The following is a 22,118-nucleotide window of genomic DNA, read 5'->3' as shown; positions in this document are numbered from 1 at the left end:
TTTAGGCTTTAATCTTGGATGGATAACACCAGGACGTGGACAGGATAAAAGGACCAGATATTATCTACACTACCCTAGGCCCAGCTCTATACCTTTATGGTATATGTGGATTAGAGTATGTATAAACTTTTGGTGGTGAAGGAAATTCAATATCTCATGTATTTCTTTACCCTTAGCAGAACACCTACAAAGCTTAAAAAAAGAGAGTGCGAGAGGAAGCACACTGGGGATAAAAATGAAAGAAGCATCCCTTAGAAGCCCAATAAGACAGTAAACAGAGATTGCAAATTGACTAGTAAGATAGGGGTCCATGGTTGCAATATGGACTCTGACAATATACCACACATCCCCCAAATTTAGAAATTCTAGTCATCTCAATCTAATATCCACGGGGAAAAAAAATCTCCTAGCGCCAAGAGAAATGACCAAAAAAAAAAAAAAAAAAAGTGTTTTAGAGCTGCTTATTGAAGGTTTGTCCTTTTCTAGTTGATGGAATAGACTACTTACCAGGCCAAAGAGGGAGAGAGATTCACTTCCAACAACCATGGCTTCAGAGTAGAATCTATGAGCACGTCAAAGCCATAGAGTTCTAGAAGTACAACATAACACAATACACAAGATCATTTTCCATGTCACAACCAAACAAAGATCTGGAAGGTTCAATCCAACCAACTCCCATCAAAGGCCTAGAAATTTGCTAAGTATCAAGAGGCAATAGAAGTAGAGAACTTTCAAGTCCAAGAGAAATCAAGTTCTAGGGATAATAAGAAAATAATGCTATAAAACTCCAGTTTCTATCATCCACTCTATTGACATTCCTGAGCTCTACACAGAAAGTGACCTGACTCTAAAAGTTAACCAGCATGATTCTGCTGCTGTCTAGAAGGGTAAAAAAAAAAAATGTTAGGAAAAGGAATGCAACAAGTGCATACAATATCAATGCTGCTTTGGGCTTGTTCTAGGTTGTTCTCCCCCACTACTTCCCCCACCACACTCTGAAAACAGGAAAATCTACAGAAGACACCTCTCTAGGATCTTCCCATCACACTTTCTTAAACCAAGACCCTACTTTTGCAACCTAGGTCAAGAAGACATCCAAGCATAAAACATATTTATTCTTTCCCCTCTATGCTTTCAATTCCTCTTTGAAGATAGAAAATAAAATACACTGGCCCAACACAGAAAGACAGAAGAGAAAGGAGAGAGCCAGTGGCAGCCAAGCAAGACTGTGACAAGCCATAAAGGAGGGAGCCAGAGATCAAATTTCCATGGCTTCTGGATTCTTTACTGATTCTTGTCCCCTAAGTCCCCAACTGTTACAAAGACCAAAGCCAGAACCATTAGCAGGCTCTTCTCCCAGAATGCAGGGATGAGAGGCTAACTTTGGAACCTCAGCTGGCAAACTTTACTCTCATTATTATTATTATTATATATTTTTTGGCTGCATTGGGTCTTTGTTGCTGTGCGCGGGCTTTCTCTAGTTGCAGTGAGCAGGGTCTACTCTTCCTTGCGGTGCATGGGCTTCTCACTGCAGTGGCTTCTCTTGCTGCGCAGCACGGGCTCTAGGCACGCGGGTTTCAGTAATTGCAGTAGGTGGGCTCTGTAGTTGCAGCACGTGGGTCCTAGAGCACGTGGGCTTCAGTAGGTGCAGCGCATGGGCTCATTAGCTGCAGCGTGCGGGCTCTAGAGAGTGTGGGCTTCAGTAGTTGTGGAGCGCGGGCTCAGTAGTTGTAGCTAGCAGGCTCTAAAGCGCAGGCTCGGTAGTTGTGGCGCACGGGCTTAGTTGCTCCATGGCATGTGGGATCTTCCCGGATCAGGGATCAAACCCATGTCCCCTGCATTGGCAGGTGGATTCTTAACCACTGAGCCACCAGTGAAGTCCCTCATTGTTATTATTAATGAGGCCCTCTTGGGGACTTCCCTGACGGTCCAGTGGTTAGGAATCCGCCTTCCAAAGCAGAGGACACAGGGTCGATCCCTGGCTGGGGAACTAAGATCCCACATGCTGCAGGGCAACTAAGCCCGCGTGCTGCAACTGCTGAGCCTGCATGCTCTGGAGCCCACGTGCCACAACTAGAGAGAAGCCCGCGTACTGCAACAAAAGATCCTGCAGGCCACAATAAAGATCCCACAACAGCCAAATAAATAAATATTAAAGAAGAAAAAAAAAATGAGGCCCTCTCCACAGCCCTCCTTAGTATACATACATCAAATACATCAGACTTTCAGAAGCCCCACTCATTCCCAAACATCCCACTCTGTGTCCCTCAGATAAACTGTTTACACACACCTTCTTCCCAAGAGAAAAGACTATAGCTTCCTTACAGTTCGACCAGACGTCATAAGCCACACAGCTCACAGCCATGGAACACAACCAGGTATTTTCCAGAAATGCACTTTGAAACACATTTCTTTACTTCAAGAAGGATTTTCCCATTTCTCAATCCTCTCAAAAACATAGAACAAATGTAGGCTTCTAAAAAGCTGGTGCCAAAGATTCTCTTCTAGAACATGAAGTCTGGTGTAATGGGAATCTAGAGACCTGGATCCTCCTTACCACACCAACTTTTATTCACTGTGGAGCGTGGGGGAATCATCTCTCTCTCTGATACTTTATTAGCTCCCTCTGGCTTCCCCTATTCTCTTTATTAATCACCATTTGTCAATCTCCATATGCTCAGCTAACTTATATCCAGAATTCCTATTTAGGCAATATAGATTCAGGTAGACATTCATATTCAAATTCTCTCTCAGGTAAAGTTTGCATGAAGGAGTTGGTTTCCATAGTACTTATTTAGGATTCCATTTAATTTGCAAAAATAATCACAAACTATGAGAGTCTGAGATAGGATTCACCTTCATGTAACCACACAAAAATCATATACTATCTATACTTTAAAGGCGTAAAGAAAAGAAAGCTCCTTTACCTATCTTATTTTTGGTAGCACATTCATGGCTTTTATAGCTGGTACATTCTCGTAACCTGATCTTCAGTCATCCCATGGTATATTACCCCCTTTCTATGATACAGCACCAGTAAAGGCATTTAAAAGGAAAAACCTAATTACAAAAACTACAAATCCATGTTAGAATTACACAAGCAGAGAAAGTATAATGAGTCTGATTCAAGAAAAATAACATTCTCTTCAGTTTTTAAAAGCTAAAGCACAGGATTCAATTATTTCATAAAGTGGTAATATTAATAATAATAGCGTAAGGAATGGGGTGAGAATAATGACTGGTGCACATATTGATCAGATTTGCAGAATCAGCCACAAATGAACACAAATTGAAATCAGAAAAACGATCAATAAGACCCATTATTTAAGCACCTCACAATAAGCAACCAACACATTTACTTTACTGTCTCCCCAGTTAAGAGGCAGATTCCAAGAATCTAAGCTGAAAGGCTGAGAACCAATAATGTGGAAAGTAAGGGGAAAGGAAAACACAAAAACAAAAAAACAACCCAAAGAGAGAAAACACCCTTTACAGTGCAACTTAATCTTCACTCAGGTGAATAAATCCCACCAGGGCTAAACGATCTCAAAATCAGCTTTGAATCTAACTAATATCTGTACATGCGCCAGGCTTGGATCTACCATCACTTGAGGGTGGGGTATGTGATAGCACTGCAACACAGCGCAAAGCCCAGCTCACCTGAGAGGCGGGAACGGGGGGAGAGGACTGTGGTGAAAAAGAGAGCATTTGTATCAGGTTTATCTCTTACAACAATCAACTCAGCTTAATCAAAAGCATTTGGGTCCTTGGCAGGCTACTAGAGTCCTTACAATGACCCTTTTAACTTACGATTGGTCTTTTCTGAGGACATTAAAGATTTTAAATGGTAAAAAGTATCAATAGGTTGTACTGAGAATATTAAATTTCCTCACCTTTTAATGTTGTGTGTTTTAGCAGCAGTGTCTACAATTTCAAAAATTCAGTATCCAGGATGAGATACACCAGTGTTCCTGTCGTTAAAAGGTGTAGGCAAGCTAGGCTTTTCCAGTTCTGAGAGCTACTTTCTTTGTTCCTCTGCATTGTCTTCATCGTGACAGAAAAGCAAGTGTTTTTAAAGGACTGTTGCTACCACCTTATTCAACAATGTTTCCTCAAGAAAATTTTCCTTGGTGAGATATATTTCCTTCAGCCCCCAGCCAAATCAAAACAAACTTGAAAATGTGACTAGTGAATGGTTAAGAAGCCTGACTCCACCTCATATTTTACATTAGCGCCCTTACCCCCCTATTTCTTTCAAGCAGCGTTTTTTTTTTTTTTTAATTTATTTTATTTTTGGCTGCGTTGGGTCTTCGTTGCTGCGCACGAGCTTTCTCTAGTTGCGTTGAGCAGGGGCTACTCTTCGCTGTGGTGCGCGGGCTTCTCATTGTGGTGGCCTCTCCCGTTGTGGAGCATGGGCTCTAGGTGCACAGACTTCAGTAGTTGTGGCTCGCGGGCTCTAGAGCACAGGCTCAGTTGCTGTGGCGCACGGACTTAGTTGCTCCGCGGCACGTGGGATCCTCCCGGACCAGGGCTCGAACCTATGTCCCCTGCACTGGTAGGCGGATTCTTAACCACTGCGCCACCAGGGAAGCCCTCAAGCAGCCTCTTGAAAAAGCAATCTAACTTTCTTAACGCTTACTGACTCCCTGGCCCATAACAATTTGCTTCTGCTGCCACTCTTTAATAACTGACTATTCTCACTGTGATCCCCAAAGACCACCTTGCTGCTTTAAGTCCAAGTATCTGAAACTGTTGACAATCCTTACTTATTGTAACTTCCCTCTCCCTTGGTTCCAGGACACTGCTCTCTTCTGACTGTCCTCCTCCTTTCTCTCCTTCTTTCATTCCTTCTCTTCTGCCCAGCTAGTCACTGGTAGGCTTGCTCAGGGTAGCATCCTCGGGTCTCTTTCCTTCTCAGTTCTACTTCTCTTCTTGGGTGATCTCGTGTATTCTCATGGCTGCAATTAACATTATGAGGATGACATTCGAATCTGTATCTTTAGTCAAGTGTCTCCTGGACACCAAATCCATAATTCCAAATGCCTTGCAGACATCTTCACTAGGATATCCCACAGGACTTAACACTCAACAAAACACAGCTCGTTATCTTCTCCCAAAACCTGTCTGGCTTCCCATTATTCTTCATCTTTGAAAACCCCAAGCGCTCGTCTCCAAAGCTAGAAACACTCTCTTTACCACCTCCCCAATCCATCACGTTACCAGATCTCTTTCTCTCTTTGTTTCTCTTTAATCCAGCCTTTCTTCTATATTCCCTTTTGAGGTAAAATTTATATATTTAATGAAATGGACAGACCTTAAGTGTACTTTTGGTGAGTCTTGATACATCCATGTAACCCACACTCATATCAACACACACAGAACATTTCTATCACCCCAGAAAGATCCCTCGTGCCCCTTCCTGGCAAATACCCTGCTCCCTGCCGCCACACCCCCAGACAACTATTATTCTTATTTCTTATCCCGTAGATCATTTTTGCCTATGCTAGAGTTTCATATAAATGGAAGCATACACTCTTTTGAGTCTGGCTTCTCTCATTTAGCATGTTTTTGAGGTTCATCCATCTACCATTATTTTTTGTTTAAAGATAGGTTTACTGAGGTATAATTTACATAAAGTTTACCCTTCTAAATTATAAAGTTTGATGAGTTTTAACAAATGTATAGTTATTTAACTGCCACCACAGTCAATATGCAGAACAATTCTATCACAAGTATTCCCTTTGTCACTCTGCAGTCAGTCCTCACTCCCCATCCACCAGCAATCACTGATCTGACTTTTGCCCTTTCCAGAAAGTCAAATCAATGGAATCACACAGTATGTAGCCTTCTGAGAGTGGCTTCTTTCACTTAGCATTGTGCGTTTGAGATTTATCTATGTCGTCACACATATCAGTAGTGTAATTCATTCCTTTTACGGCTCAGTAGTATTCCATTTTATGGACGACAATTTGCTTATCTGTTCAACAGCTGATAGACATTTGGGCTGGTTCCAATGTTAGGCGATTATGAATAACACTGCTATAAACATTCGTGTAAAGGTATTTGTGTGAACGTATGGTTTCATTTTTCTTGGGTCAATGCCTATGAGTGGGAGTGCTGGGTCACATGACTAAGTGTATATTATCACTGGGTACCTCCTACCACCAAATCATTTCCCTAGCACTAGTCTCTCCCCACTGTAGTCCATTCTCCATGTGGCCATCAGAATTATCTTTCTTTCTTTTTTTTTTTTTTTTGGGGGGGGGGGTATGTGGGCCTCTCACTGCTGTGGCCTCTCCCGTTGCGGAGCACAGGCTCCGGACGCGCAGGCTCAGCAGCCATGGCTCACGGGCCCAGCCGCTCCGCGGCATGTGGGATCTTCCCGGACCGGGGCATGAACCCGTGTCCCCTGCATCGGCAGGCAGACTCTCAACCACTGCGCCACCAGAGGAGCCCAGAATTACCTTTCTAAGACACACACCTGTCAGATAGAGAGACAGGCAGTGAATTGGCCCAGCAACAGACGCTGATGTCAGGTTGGTTCCTGGAGGATTTTAAATTAGTCACTTCTAATAATGTTGTACAGTATTCCCTGTGTTATAATTCTGTCACACCAAGCTTTGGGTCAAGTCATGATAAAAGTTAAAGGAAAAATAATAATCCTGTTGTTCCACTGCTCAAACAACTCTGATGGCTGTTTACTGTCTGCAGGATAAATTTAACCGTGCCAGTCCTTTACAATCGGTCCCCAAACTACTTCCATAACCTTATCACTCGTCACCTCATCCAACTCAGGCTACATCTAGTCACACTGAACTTTCCATTTCAGAACATGCCACATTCTGTCATGACGCTGTATTTTGCATGTCATATTCCCTCTGTTAGGAATGGCTTTCCCTGGCTCCTCTAGGCATAGCTGGTAACTCCTGGTGTATTCCAAGAGCACCTGAGTCACTGTGCTACTTGTGTTGTCCTGTGTCATTTCATGTCTGGTTCTCCCCACTACCTGAGGACAGGGGCCATGTCTCGTGCACTGCTCTATAGCGAACAGTCTGCACTATACAAAGCACATAGGAAGCAATCAAGAAAATACTGATAGAAAAAAAAAAAAGGGAGAAGAAAAAAATTTTTTTAATTAAAAAAATTTTTAATGTAAAACACTACAATTTTTGAGAAAGACAAAATAATTTGCAGCTACTTCCCAAAAATGACCTTAACTGCAAGACTCATAATAAACTTAATGCTCATAATAAAGCCACCAATCATCAAGAAAATAAGAGAAATTCTCATTAAGATTTTTATATATTAAGACATATTAAGGAAAAACTTAATAAAAGATGGTCTAGAAAGGGAGGAAAGAAGATTTGATAGGGAAATAACAATGCATCCAAGTCCTAAGAGATTACTAAACATGTCACACCACTAGTTTTGGAATCAACCCACTAACCCGCCCCAGAAATAAAGTCCCAGCTGAAGCTGTAATCCCTGAAATTGGAAAGTGCTGACATTAGCCAGATCTTGCTGTCAGTCAAATGCTATTGTATAAAGGAAATTCTTTTCACCTTGGCTGTGGATTGGAGTTGAAAACCTAAGGAGGAAGTCTTTATCTGGGGTCCAGAAGGAAAATTTGGGAAAAAAAACAGACCAAAATCCCACAGGAAAATGAACTAAATAAAAGAAAAAGCCCAGAGCCAATTTGTTAACTAGTCCAATAAATCAATATGGTATCTGGCTACCATATGCAAAGGTAGATTTGAGAGGAATATCTAGAACTAGGTACTGCTGATTAGAGCAGAAAGAGTGCCCTTTTTTAGGCCTGATCTGCTAAAAAGGATGACATCATTTTTCCTGAGATCTAGTTACAGGAGAGCAGAAGGAGAATCCAGGATATGGAGCATGCCAAAAATGGCTGGACACATCAGAACTTGTCTTTACGTGGGTGGAAAATGAGCCAGAGAGACCTGGCTCTCACACTTGGCTTTGCCATTTATTAACAGCATGACCTGGGACAAATGATTTAACCTCTCTGAATCTTTTTTCCTCGTCTATAAAACATGAGTACTAAACACCAACAAAACTCTTAAGAGGACTAAAGGAAATAACCAATGAAGTGTGCCTGACAAACAGTAGGTACTTTCTTCTAAGTCCCTTCTACAGTAAACTTCCCATCTAAACAGGAGCATGAGATAAGCCAGAAAAGAAAATTATCTCAAAAAGTGAACTGTTTGATGACTTTCATTATTCTTCTTGTTGGTCAAGTAGTTTCCATTATAAAATGTATGCTGCCTACTTCCATTCCTCCAACAAATATTTACGGACACTCCCACTTTAAGGATGTCAGCTTACCCTGTGAAATGGTCTTAAACAATACCAATAAAAGGCCAAACCAGCAACCATCCAACATAACACGGTATACTGAGCACGGTTTGTCCTGAACAAAGATGTCACTGGTCTTACCTAAACAAGGCCAGTCTGATCAAGTCTACAAGTGGCAGGACAGCTGGTTCATATGCTCTCAGGCTAGAGAGGACCATGGTCATAGCCTGTCACTTCAGCCATCCTCACACACATAGATGAAACCACTGTCAGCAGCAGCATCTTTAAAGGATAGCTAACATCCTGTTTGGGGCTGTTTTTCTCCAACTGTTCAAAAAAAAAAAAAAAAAAAAGCTGCTCTCATAGCCAGTAATCTCACAGCACCAATTTCCTAAGCAACCCTATTTATAGGGTTGCTGTTTAAGCATATATTTCACATGGTACCACATTTTCAGAATTCTAAAGGCAGTAAAAATTAGACTGTCAAAAGTCTGTTTTATTGGGAGAGGCATCAAAAGTTCTACTGATCAAGAGTCTTATGACCAAGATGACTTGATTGCCAAGACCCATCTTCTGACCCCCTTTCTCCAAGCTGAGTCTCTTACATCTGAGTTCTCCCACTCACTAGCTCTAGAACCTGAGGCAAGGGTCTTAATTTCTCAGGGCCTCAGTTTCTTTATATGGATTAATTATTCTCTGAGGTCCTTTCCGGATGTACAAATCTATTAAAAAGCATCAAATGGCTAAGTTTCTGGTCGTTTGTGAGGGTTCCTAAGCCTACATTTAAATGCTATTAATACAATGCAGGTATCTGTATATATCATCCCATGTAAAATTTGGTTTGAGAGGAACAAACTCATAATCTACACCCTGAACACAGCAGGCACTGAGAAAAGTTGACTACATAAATAAACAAAGGAATGGGAATATTGACCGTACCTGGAAACAAAAGCTGGACACTACAGGTGGGCGGGTGGGAAAGAAATCATAGGCCAGAAACACTTAGATACGAATGGAATGCTTCTGGCAAAGATCCATATAATGTGGAAAGGCAGAAACAACAACCAAAAGAATATAGTGAACCCCATCACCAGACTATTAGCTTCCTCTAAAACACCAATGCTCTGTTCAAGCCAAATTCTTCTGGGAAGCTCTCAATTCCTGTTTACTCTAAAACAAATGAAAAACAAAAGAAAAAACCCAGATTATTCCTTGTAACTTAAACCCCAGGGGAGGTTGGGAACCAGTGGGAGGCAAAGAGATTCACACAAATAGACACACGTATACAAAATCATTTCTGATGGGGGGAAGTTAATGAAGCACACAAAATCCCAGGGCTGACAGGAAGTGGAATTAGAACCACAAAAGCCAAGAAGATAGTCAACAGTTTAAAAAACTCCAGATGCACTCAGTTTATTAAAACTGAACACAAGCAGGGAGGGGGCTGGAGACCCATGGCTGATGAAATAGTCTTAGGCGGCATTTCACTGAGTCAGAGAAAGTCACTGCTTCTCTCACATCAGAACTTCTAATGCCATTAAGGTCAAGAAATTCTTAAGCTTCCAAAAGGCAATCTGGTAATGAAATAAAATAGAAAAGGAAACATTCAGAAGAGCTTGTGATGATTTCCAGAACAGAGATTTTTACACTAAGAGCTACTAGAAATTTACTCTCACAGAAGAGCCAAGTAGATGTAGAAAAGAAATGTTTAATTTTTTTTTAATCTAATAAGGTTTTTGCAGTTGGAGTCATATTTCCCACATCCCCTCCTCAAAAAGTCTGCAATAATTCTAAGAGCCCCTGGCCCTTACCACACCAGATCCATTGGGAAGCCTACTGTCAGGCCACCAAAAGGCAATTAAATCAAGACCAATCATTCATTCAACAAACATTTCCCGGACATCCTTCAATAGCAAAAAACGCTGCTACGCACAGAAGGCGCAAAAACAAGGGAGACGCTGTTGCTGTCTTCAAGGAGCTTCCAGTCCAGTGGGGGAGACAGACACGTAAACAGGAACTAAAGGACATGCAGGCGTCGCTGGAGACTGAACAGAGTGCTGGGGTCGAGGTGGCTAACTCTGATGGGAAGACTTAGGGAAAACGTCACCGAAGAAGTGATACTTGACTTTATCTTGAAAAGATGTCAGTTATCTTTTAGGTAAAGTAACATGGGAAAGATATTTCAGGCACAGGATAAAGCAGGTGCAAAGGCAAAGGGTTAGGAAAAGAGATGATAAAAGGTTTGGTTCGGCAGAAACAGGGTGAGAGTGGAAGGGGAGACACCAATGACTACTAAGAATTCAAGACGATAAGCTCAGTGACTACCGGTAGGAAGAGAACATAATGGAACAAGTACAGAACAGCAGGAGAGAGGAGACGCAACAGGGCACTTTGTTAGGCAAGCGTTCCTGGAGGAGACGTCAAGCTGAGTCTCAGAATATAAAGAGGAGTGTGTAGGGCAGACAGGGGCAGAGTCTAGCTGGACTGCAGGACCTACAGAGAGGCACAAAGGCATGGAGTCCTCAGTGGCACCACTGGATTCTAAGGTGTAGGAGGGGAAATGGAATTCTAGAAAAGTCAGCTGGGGTCAGATCCTTGGAAGCTCTGAAGTCCTATCAAGTATCTATTTACAAGTTAAGCCTAGGGAGCCATTTAAGGGTTTTAGAAGACATGAACATATTTGCATTTTAAGAAGATATACACATATCATAACCTCTTCTTTGCCTGTATAATTTTAGGTCCTGGTTTATCTACCATCTTCTATTCAGAGTCTCAACACTTCCCTTTGTTTAGTGCCCCTCAAGTACAAGCTGTTATGATAATCGATTAAAGAGATCAAGAATTATAATGTCTAATTATAAAAATAATTAAAAAAAAACTTTTTATGGAGTACAAATAGTGCTTTGCGTACGTCATCTCATTTGCCCTTCAAGGTACACTTAGAAGGCAGGAACCATCATTACTGCCATTTTATAGTTGAGGAAACAGGATTAGAGTAACTTGCTGAAAATCAGAAAACTAATAAGGGGTACAAATGGGTCTCAAACTAAGTCTGTCAGGCTCTACAGCCCATGTTCTTTACTTCTCTGTTACGCTGTCTCCTACTGTATTCCTTTAATTACCCCCCCATCAATGACCCTACTGTGTTTTACTAACACAGCCTGCCACCTGCTGAAAGCCTGTGTGACTGCACAGACATGCATACCAGCAATCACTAAGGACTCACATCCACACAGACAGCAAACGGGGGCAGGCACCCTCGGTGCTACAGTCACAACTAGCCGGTCAGTGAGCAACAGGCTTCCTGGTCCAGTAGTTGTGATCTGCTTCTTACTCCTTCTCTGTGCAAATAGGGAATTAGGGGTGGGAGAGAAGAGAAGGGGAGGAGGAAGAGGAAGGGAAGAAAGAAGGGGTGGGGGTGGGGAACCCACCAGAAAGAAGACTAAAACAAAAAGGAGGAGCCATTGGAAAATGGGAGAAAGCACATACTGGTACCAGCCAGAGCTTCTTGGAACAGTTCCCAGTCTGGCTGCCAAAGAGCTCTGGAATATATTTGTTAGAGCTGGATTCCTGTACAGTCCGTTGCAGACTTTTTCTGATTGCGCTCTGACAACGAGACCCACACTTTAGTTACAATCCCTGCTTCCCACACCGAAAGCTAGCTAGTCCTCAGGGGACCTCCAACTAAGTTCACCACCGGCCTCTTCATACGCTACGTGAGTTTAGAAAGAAATAAAAGTCCACCACATACCTTTTACTCTTGTAGAATCACTAAGCCTCTCTACCCCAGTATCCCATCCCAATTTCCCAAGCCCCTTTTCACAAAATATGTTAAGCTTCTTGAGTCTCCTTACCAAAACAACTGCTGCGATGAGGAACAAAAGTTTTACAGGCTGTGGCAATAGCTAGTTCAGCAGAGATTATAGTCTTAATGATCAGGTCTTCTACATGGGCCATCAATGCTACAAAAGAAAAAAAAACACTATAATGCATGAATTAGGACTGGATTCCAGAACACAATATAATTATAACAGCACACGTGCTCATTCAAAGAAGTCTCCATGTGGCAGTCTTGCAAATGGGTGCTCCAGGAGAAGGCATGTCTGTGAACAGAGGGACACAGGCAAGAATGGAGGTGCTGGGGGATGTGCTCAAGTGGTCTCCTATGACAAGAGATAGACACAGACTGGAAAAGGAGCCTTCCCCGCTTCTCACTCTCCTCCTCTCACCCTTCCCTTTGTGGACTGAGATAGGCCTTTCGGCACACTGCTTCCCATTCTGCTCAAGGCTCAGCGACAGTGTCCATTTTGATTCCAAGCCTTTGTACTCAAACTTGACACTGTCCATTCTCCAATTCATCAACAGGAATGAAAGAGATTGCCTTAGGAAAATGTGAACTCAGGGCCAATATGGAGAAAGACAATTTGTTATGTAAAAAGCTGACCGTATTTTAGTGAGCAGTTCAACATTCAAGAAAGATAAATTCCCTAAAAACTAAAGGAAAAAGTTGTCTTCCAAACTAGAAACAAGAGAAGGGATTTGGGGAGCCATGGTAAGTAAGCCTGTTGTTCTCCATCTTGTAAAGGGCAGGAAAAGTTAACACCAAGAACAATGATCCCATCAGACATCTCAGCAACACTATTAGAATTCGAGAGAATGACTCCTGGTTAGAGATAATAGTACAGTTATACGAAGAAGAGAAGTCAAAAAGGAAAAAGCCCTGGTACTCACCAGTTGTATCTTTGCCTTCCTGTTTCAGATACCTAAGCATAGCACTCATGCTCCATTTGTTCCCATAATCCTCCACTTCCGGATCATCACAACTAAAACAAATTCATGGATCAATGTCACATATGCAACTAGGCCTGGCTCTAGAAACAAGATTTTTTACAAATAGCCTTCTTTCCTTATCGGTCTTTAGAAAAATATTCCCTTTGCTGACTTCCACTCACCCACTTTTTCTTGGTCCTTTTTGTCATATATGCCTATGTACCAGTTTCTTCCATTGAAATGAAAATGCATATAACTTGCCTTAATGAGGTGGGTAGGGGAAAGGAAGGCAAATTCCTCCTTAACCAAACAATTATGCATCATGAACCAGTAGAAGAAATTTGTGAAAGAATGTAAACAAATTTAAGAATGGTTACAAAATATTAACACATTGAAATGCTTGGGGATACTAACCTTGTCTTTGAGGTAAATGTCACATGAGCCCACAAACCGGCCTCTAATGCCATTTTCAGACCAGAACTGAGTCTAGATGGGCTAGTAAGCTAATCTAGCGCAGCATTTTAATGAGTTAACCCTGGACAGAACTGTGCTGGCATCTGAAGTAAGCTCCCTTCTATCTATAGTGATAGACACAGCTTTTTTGGATACCTTTTGAGGTATCACCCAAGGGAGAATGCACTAGAGCAACAACAGAAGTAATGAAGTACACCACCGCTACAGCAACAAAGTGGCAAACAGGGCACATTCCCAGATTGTTGGAAGGGTCTTACAATCTGAAACCTGTATTTTACAGTTGCCCCCTTATTCCCTATCACCACCCCGCAACCCACCAGCTGCATCTTTGCTCATCTTCCAAAGTGCAAGATATTGCATCTTCAACCAATTCCTAACACCGGTCACAGGACACTCAATGAAATCTATAGAGCTTCGGCAACTATGCCATCACTTCCAGATTCCTTTCTTTTTTTCCTTGGACCTTCTAGGCACCTATTTTTAGTCTGAGTAGAAAGTAACTGTTTGGGTTTCTTTTTTATTTTTCCAGTTTCTGGCAAAATTATCAGGATGAAAGAAAACACAGCAGAAAGAATATTTCCACACAGCTGGGCTGGTACTCCGTTCCACTGAATCTTTTTCTGAGATGGCCTCATTTCTTTTTTTATTTAATTTATTCCTAACGTTTTTTCCCCCGATCATAAAAGTGTTTCTTTTAAAAAAACTTAGGAAATAACATAAAAGTACAGAGAAGAAGACAGACATCCCCCACCCAAAATCCCATCCATTATAGTTAAGGACTGTTAACATTTTAAGATATATCCTTCTAGTTTTCTTCTCTCTCCCACACCCCCTCGGGGGGGAAAGAACAGCTTTAGTTATCTTACATATTCAAAAAAGAAATTAAATTGCATGTACTGTGTGGCAACTTGCTTTTTCCACCTGACAATGTACAGTGATGCACATTCTTGTTTCTAATCTTGTGTATTAAGTCCTTTATTTCTTAAGGTTAAGCTCCTAGAAACAGAATTACTGGGTCAAAGGGCACAAAGCATTTTTGAAGCTTTTGATACATTTTGCCAAGTGCTGAAATGACCTAATTTCTTGACTTCGAAAAAGTTCCATATGCCTATAAAATTCCTACCTCTAAGTCAAGTGAGGGAACTTGACAATGAGGCAGACGAAACTTGGGAAGGAAGGCATATTTTGGTGGAGAAAGGGGACATTGTAGGTGGGCAAGCAATAGAGAAGCTGTAGCAGGTAAGCCTCAGAACTACATGAAATGACTCCAATAGCTCTAAGTTACATGGATATGAGCATAAAGTTTTCCTCCAGTGCAACAAGTTAACTTTGCACTTCTCCAATGTCTGCCTCGGAGACCGACTTCCCTGGCTCCTGGCTCAGGCGCAGCCAGTACCTGACATAGTCTCCACTCTTCTTATTCACACTGTAATTGGTCAGGTGCATGAACTGGTTCCGAATATTCTTGGTTCCTTGGTCATATCGTACGGTGGCAAACCTGATAGAAAAGACACAGGTTAAATGTCAGGAACAGGGCTTCGATAAAATACAGGATCAATGAGATATTAATACAGGGAGGTGGCATCCTCCTCAAATACTGAGTGCTTATTAAGTGCCAACCCCCACGCTAAGTGTTTCATGTACAATATCACATTTAATTCAATCATTAAAGCAATTCTCTGAAGGAGGTACCATTATGTCTAATTTTTAAAACAGATATGAACATTAAAATATGATCTGGAAGGTTAAGTAACATGCCCCAAATCACACTGACTCCAAAACCCATGTTCTTAACCATGAGATGCTGCTTTTTTGATACAGAACCTTAGACGGATAGGAAAGATGAAAAATGAAAACAAAGTTATTCACAGTCAAGGAAACTGTGTATAGGATGCTGTGGATGATGGGACATTAGCCTGTCAAGAAACACCTGAGTGTCTACACAGTGCCTGGTACTAAAGCATTCTATGGAAAATATTATGCAAAAAGAAAAAAAGGACAGCATAATAAAGACTTAGAACTCACATCCATAGGAAAAAACAGAACTGATCTATAAAATTAAGAGAACAATAATGGCAGCATTAACAGCATACAAAGCCTAAGTCTGCAGAACGGCATAAATACGAGCGTAGAGTGGATTAATTCCTGAATTTGGACTGACGGCAAAAAGAGGGATTAAACACGGAGCCCACTGAAAACAGAGCAGCAATTTGATATCCTGGACTGTTGTCAAAAGAAGACCAAAGTATAAAATATATGTGCCTCTGAAGGAAGTAGCCGAGGAAAGAGAAAACTTTCCAGTGATGCTCAGCATCAACAAAAGTACACTCGAGTCGAACGGTTATGGTAAATATCACCCCCTGTTTACATACCACTCTAACCGTATCACCCTTCACTAAAGTGGTTTTCCCCAGAGGCACGACCAAGTGTGTGAAAAAAAATCCTGGAAGGCCACAAGTTTATTTTCACATGATTTACAAATTATTTACATGTGCTTACTCAGACTATGAAGTCAACGTGAATTTTTACCACATTGAAGGGCAGCATTTAAAATTTTTCTTCTCCTCTATTTCTTCTCACTCACCCACTATCTCTGCTCCCTAATTCCCTGTACTAGAAATCTACAAGAGCCAAAGAAAGAAGAGTGGAAAAAGGAAAAATAAAAAAAACAAACCAAAAAAGAACCCCCAAAACTAAAACAAACAAACATGAGGCCAGGAAGAAGGATGTGGACAAAGAGAAAATGTTGACCAGGCATGTATGGCTAAGGGGCAAGAGTCTGATGAGCATTACGTCTATGCATGAGAAGGACCTCAGATTTTCCAGAAACTTCCGGCAGTTATCACTTAACTTCACCCATGTCACTCCGTGGTGGGTAAACCTTACCTATACATCCCAATCTTCCTTCGTCAGAGATCCTCCAAACAAGCGGGAAATAGTCATTCTCTGAATTCTTGTGAAATGCGAAGGGGGCCCAGGCAGGCCTCACAGAGGCTGCCTGCCTCAACCAGACATTACCTCACAGTGACATACCACCTGCCATCTCTCCCCCAAAATAATGATTTAGAGGGAGGGAAAAGGTTCTGCTGCAGAGAAAGAGGTTTTTCTTCTCTTTTAAATACAAGTACCTGATCTAATTTGGTCAACATGAAAAGACTGGCAAAGGCCTGGCAGTTAACTGTAAACTGGTACCCAACACATCTGTCATTCTTATCCTCCTTTTTTCAATAGGACTGCATCTCTAAAAAAAATAAATTTTCTTCTTCCTAGTCTTCCTTTTAGCTGGGACATTTATATTCTGAAACTCAGGAAGGACAAGATCATTAATGTTACAGTTCTTGTAAGTACAAGAAGAAGTAAGAATTAGAGAAAACAGAAACAAAAAACTAAGCTCAGTGGAAAAGTTACCCAAAAGGGCAAAAGTGCTACACTCTTTATTTCAGTCAGCTGAACAAGGAATGCAGAAGACCATGTAGAGGAAAGGCAGGTGTATATGCTCATCTTTCCTCCTAACCCAGGAAGAGCTTATGGTTCTCACTAAAATCTGGATTAAACAAACCACACTCAGCTCTGATCACCATTTTCCAACATTTTCTTCTTATTTTCTAGATCAGAGGTCCCATTAGTCTTAGATCTGGCCTACTAATCAAGTTCTGATTAACCGACAAAGGTTGTTTTTTGTTTTTAAACTTGAATAACTTGGCCAGCATTTAAAATTCAGACCTTCCTTCCTGAAGCCCAGAGGCAGCCAGGGCCCATGTGAGGAAGATGGTGGACAGGACGGGAAGGCAGCCCAGAGGCAGTACAAGGAGGTTATCTAAGCAGGGTGGTGCCCCACAAGGGTCAAAGTCCACACAAGGAGGGCATCTGAATGGGGTAGTGACAGGGAGGTTGGGAGACTGGCTACATACAAGGGAACTGAGTAAATAAATATGTTGAAGATAATAGAAGTCAGATTTCTCACTGTTGGAAAAAAGATAAAAAATATGGAAAGGGAAAAAGCTAGAATGAATACTGTAGTTTTGAGCTAGAATTGGAGGTATTTGTATGAACTCCTGATTTTCAATATAGAGATACAGAAATAAATATAGATGTAAATGTGTATGTATGTGTACATGTACGTATATCTATACACGTATTTCCTAGGTATGTCCATTGCAAGGACCTGATAGCAGAGACACCCCAGAGCAATGAGCATATCTAGCACCTGGATCTGTATGTCTAAATACTATCCTCCATTAAAAGCAACCACTGCTCCTTGGAGAAAATAGTTGATTCCAGGCTGGGACAGAGAAAGAAGATGAGCCTGAAATATCTTGTGCTCAAAGAATGAGGGGACATGTCAGAAGGACACAAAAGTCAGCTTAAACGGGCTCCCATTGGCCAAATCTGGGACAATTTGAGCATCAAAATAAATCACGATAGTAAAGGATTACAACCCATTAAATAACACAGGAATCCTTAAGTCCACATTGGTGTATATAAACAAATGAATAAATGAACAGGATGGAGAGAAAACTCTTCCTGGGAGTAAAATGCCAAATAATAAAAGTAAAAGGAATGATGGAATTAGAAAATCATTATTCCACAACCATCATAGTAATAATTCATTCAGGCAAGAAACATCAATGAATATTAAAATTGTTGGGTGAAAGTGAGATGAAGGATGAGATTTTACATGGTCTCAAAGTATCTCTTCATAAGATATTTATTAATTACAGAGGGGAAAACAAAGTAAATTTACAGTGGAGAAATCTGCCAGACATTGTCTTAAGTGCTCAAACACCACTAAATAGTTATCATGTACCATTGGATCTAATGCAATGAGAACATGGCATCACTTCTGTGACATTCTGGCCAAAAATACATAACCTCAGTCTAATTATGAAAAAATATCAGACAAACACAAATTGAGGGCCATTCTACAAAATGACCGGCCTAAATCTTAAAAAATGCTAAAGTCATGAAAGTCAAGAAAAGACAGAGTAAATGTTCCAGATCAAAGGAGACTGAAGAGGCTTGACAACTAAATATAACATGTGATCCTGGATTTGGAGCTTTCTGTTATAAAGAACATTATCAGGACAGATGGCCAAATTTGACTGTGGTCTCTAGAGGAAAGTTAAAAGGCAGTTCTTCATACTATTTTTACAGCTTTCCCATAACTTTGAAATGGTTTCAAAATTAAAAGTTTACAAACAAAAGTTTCTCAATAAAAATCTAGATTTTTCAGTCTCCCTTAAAAAACCAGAAGATCTGGCAATACCACCTGTCTTGGTCCATTCAGGCTGCCATAACAAAATACTATAAACTGCATAAAGTGTGTAGCTTACAAATAACAGAAATTTATTTCTGTTGGCTGGAAGTCCAAGGTCAAGATGCAAGCAGACAGACAGCACCTTCCTGCTGTGTCCTCACAGGGTGGAAGGGGTGAAGAATCCCTGCAGGGCCTCTTATATTAAAGGGCACTAATCATATTCATGAGGGCTCCACCCTCATGACCTAATCACCTCCCAAAGTCCCCATCTCCTAATACCATCACCTTGGGGGTTAGGATTTCCACATATGAACTTGGGAGGTAGCATTCAGACCACAGCACTACCACATATCAATGATTTGCTGCCAATGAATAGTAAATACCCTTCAGGTGGGACATGTGATCTCTGGTTCTCCAGTCTCCACTGGGCCAAACTTTTCAGTGAATGTCCTTGTAAGCATTTAAGTTTGTGACTTGTGAGTTAGATCTTCACATATCAAATTTCACCCTATTTAGGTCTGAAAGCTTCAACACAATTTCTTTATTAGAAACACCTAAAAGAGGTAATTCTCTACTAGGTAGCCCACAACCAAGTTTGCAAACACTGCTCCTAACACATACTGAAATTTACATGATGAATTAAGTCTTGAACCTCCCTCTTAATGAAATCAAGATTTAGGAAAAGTTCTCATGACAGAATTTCATAGCCTTGACCTTTAAACAAAAAAAAAAAAGAAAAAAGAAAAAAGGAACGGGGCGGGGTTCCTACTTTCTTTGTAAATCTGAAACCCTGAGCTCTATTTCACCACCTATGATGAACAGAGAACTATATGCCCTTTTCTCTCTTTTTTTGCCACATTAAAATATATATAGATTACCTTTATTCTGACAAATTCTTAAATCAAAAACTACATTTCCTTTTTGCTTTCTAATGTTTCTCAGTGAGAATCAATACAATGATGATAATTGTCTCAAACTCTTGAATGTCTATGTGAAGGAAGGGTTTCAATGTTAGACATATAGTAGGTACCTGATAAGCACTAACCGAAACTACAGCTGAGTTGCTTGTTCAGGAACTTTACCAACATGGAACTCAAACAAGAAGGAAAGCAGAGTTAGTGGGGTCTTTGGAACTCTCTTCCCCCGTTCAAAAACTACCTTGTTCTTCTACGAATACGACACCATAGTCAGAGTTATAGAGAGTCTAGATGTAGGACAGTTAAACCGAACCCCCCAACCCTGCTTTGATAGCTACATGTTCTAACAAACATTCACTACAAATGTACAAAGTAAGGGAGGCCAACTCTCAGGAGACCCTGGCACATGTGTTATCTTTCAGCAGGTGTAACCATTCAGTACCAGAAAGGCCTGGAGGATGAAGAGACAGCACCTCAGGCAGCCTTGCCAGGAGCCACTGGGTTTCATCCTGGCCTGACCCAGAAAAATCTTATGGAAGAGAACAAGAGGCCCAAGAGCTCTCTGATCTGCTGTCAACCAGCTGCGGCCGGGAGACTGCCAAAGTGCTGCAGTGACTAGGCAGCGCCCTGCGGAGCCGTCTGGGAGGGGATTACCATCCTGATCCCCTGGTCTTCAGAGCCAGAAATGACTCAAACTTCACAAACAGCAAGGGCCTGCCAGGGAGGGTGACAATGAGCACTGGAGAGGGTTTTCTTCCCCTTGTTGGTGTCTCTTCCCCCTCTTGCTACTATGGCAGATTCTGGACAGTGTGCGGCCTGTGAGGTAATCTGAATTCCTTGGCAACCGGCAAGTACCTGAATTCTTTCAAAACCACAGGAATCCAGCAGAGAAAAGGTAAATATCCCTGCGGAGCCAGTGTTAATTAGCAAGGAAGGCTACTGAAGAAGTAACTGGGGGTGGGGAGGAAGGCAGAGGCATTACAAATGCTTTGGGATATCTTCTGAATTTCCACTGAATAATATGGCTGAGTAGAAGAGAGGCGGTCCCTGACCCGGGCCTTCTCAGTGTCCCATCTTCCCAACCCACCGTGCGGATGGAGCTCTCCCAGTTCTCTGGACGGGCACTTTCATTTCCCTGCAGCTGACAGTGTTACGTATCTTTGGGTCTCTGATACGATAGCACATTTGATTTTCAACTCAATTTTGTTTTAATTTTTTTCAACTTTTTATTTTTCCTGTTTCAGTGAAAATTTGGCTATTAGCTTTGTCTCAAAAAAGGGCCTCCTCAAATCACTTAGACCACATACTGGATCCACCTAAAACTATAAAATCCAGAACAAAGTCTTTTTGGATTCCACCTCTGTCAGGAAAAAAACCCTACACCATTTTGGTAGAGAAAAGCACCCCTCTCTGGAAACTGGAGCGCCCCCTGCTGGTGTAAAACAGTAACATACACGTGAAACTCAAAAAGTAGGAAGGGGCAAAACACTGGACTCAAACACCACTAAGACAATTTTTTAAAACGCCTCAATATTGTGCCCACGTATAAGAAAATAATGAGAGTCTTTCTACTTCCTATGTTAATAAAGCAAGGACAACTGAAATGATTAATCTAGAAAGAAACTATTTAGGGTCATTTTCTTTAGTAAATTTAAGAAGGTAAAGAATTTACACAAAATTCTTACTTCACAGAACCGTCTTATGAAATCAACTTAATCTTTCTGTCATTAAACATGAATTCTGAGGCCCCAAACAGAAGTGATATGGGATAAGACCCTTCTTTTCTGAAGGAGGAAACCAATTACACTGCCACCAGTTCTGTCTCTTTAGGAAAGATTATGGTTTTCCTTTTTGAGCCTCAAAGTAAAATGGTCTAGTGATCTCATCCCAAACTGATTACCTTCAGTAATGTCTATTTAAAACAAACGTGACCCAAGATTACTAGAGGCTGCAGATCTGGAGATGCTGCAGACTATTGTTGAAAGTAATGACACAGTCGAATGGCTTCTGAGGATTAAGAAGCAGGAGATGAGTGCCAAGATACACAGTGGTTAAGACACAGGGACTTAGGCACATGGAAGTTATTGTGCAGAGCAATGCACCCCTTGCAGGACTGGCTAATAGCCTGTCATAATGTACTACTGTAAAGCTTTTATACTCGCCTATACTTTTAGGTAAGATAGCCAAAACCCTGAAAATTCTTTTTCTTTTGGTTCAGTTTAATCCAAATTTTTACACATTTGTTTTCCAAATTATTCTAAGAAAGAGCATCCATTTTTAAAATATATAAATATATATACTCAGTTCCTGCTGGAGGCAAGAGAAGAGTTACTCAATTCAGTGGGTTCTGACTTCCAACACGCAGCCAATAGCCAAAGCACTAG

The 22,118-nt window shown here is 41.2% G+C and overlaps 1 protein-coding gene across 1 annotated transcript in view; it reads right to left on the bottom strand.

The window, feature by feature from the left end:
• Positions 1–22,118, bottom strand: part of TTLL5 (tubulin tyrosine ligase like 5) — a 307,505-nt gene that overhangs the window by 235,122 nt on the left and 50,265 nt on the right. The window contains exons 10-13 of the mRNA XM_029239548.1: positions 14,957–15,058; positions 13,048–13,139; positions 12,171–12,278; positions 508–589 (exon numbers count right to left, since the gene is read on the bottom strand). Coding sequence (XP_029095381.1) covers positions 508–589; positions 12,171–12,278; positions 13,048–13,139; positions 14,957–15,058 — 384 coding nt within the window. The remainder of the gene's footprint in view (positions 1–507; positions 590–12,170; positions 12,279–13,047; positions 13,140–14,956; positions 15,059–22,118) is intronic.

The sequence above is a fragment of the Monodon monoceros genome, unplaced genomic scaffold, assembly GCF_005190385.1.
Source record: "Monodon monoceros isolate NGI ecotype Baffin Bay Population unplaced genomic scaffold, NGI_Narwhal_1 Super_Scaffold_21, whole genome shotgun sequence".
Taxonomy (NCBI): Eukaryota; Metazoa; Chordata; class Mammalia; order Artiodactyla; family Monodontidae; genus Monodon; species Monodon monoceros.
Note: the sequence above shows the minus strand (reverse complement) of the source record. Positions and strands in the feature narration are given on the sequence as shown.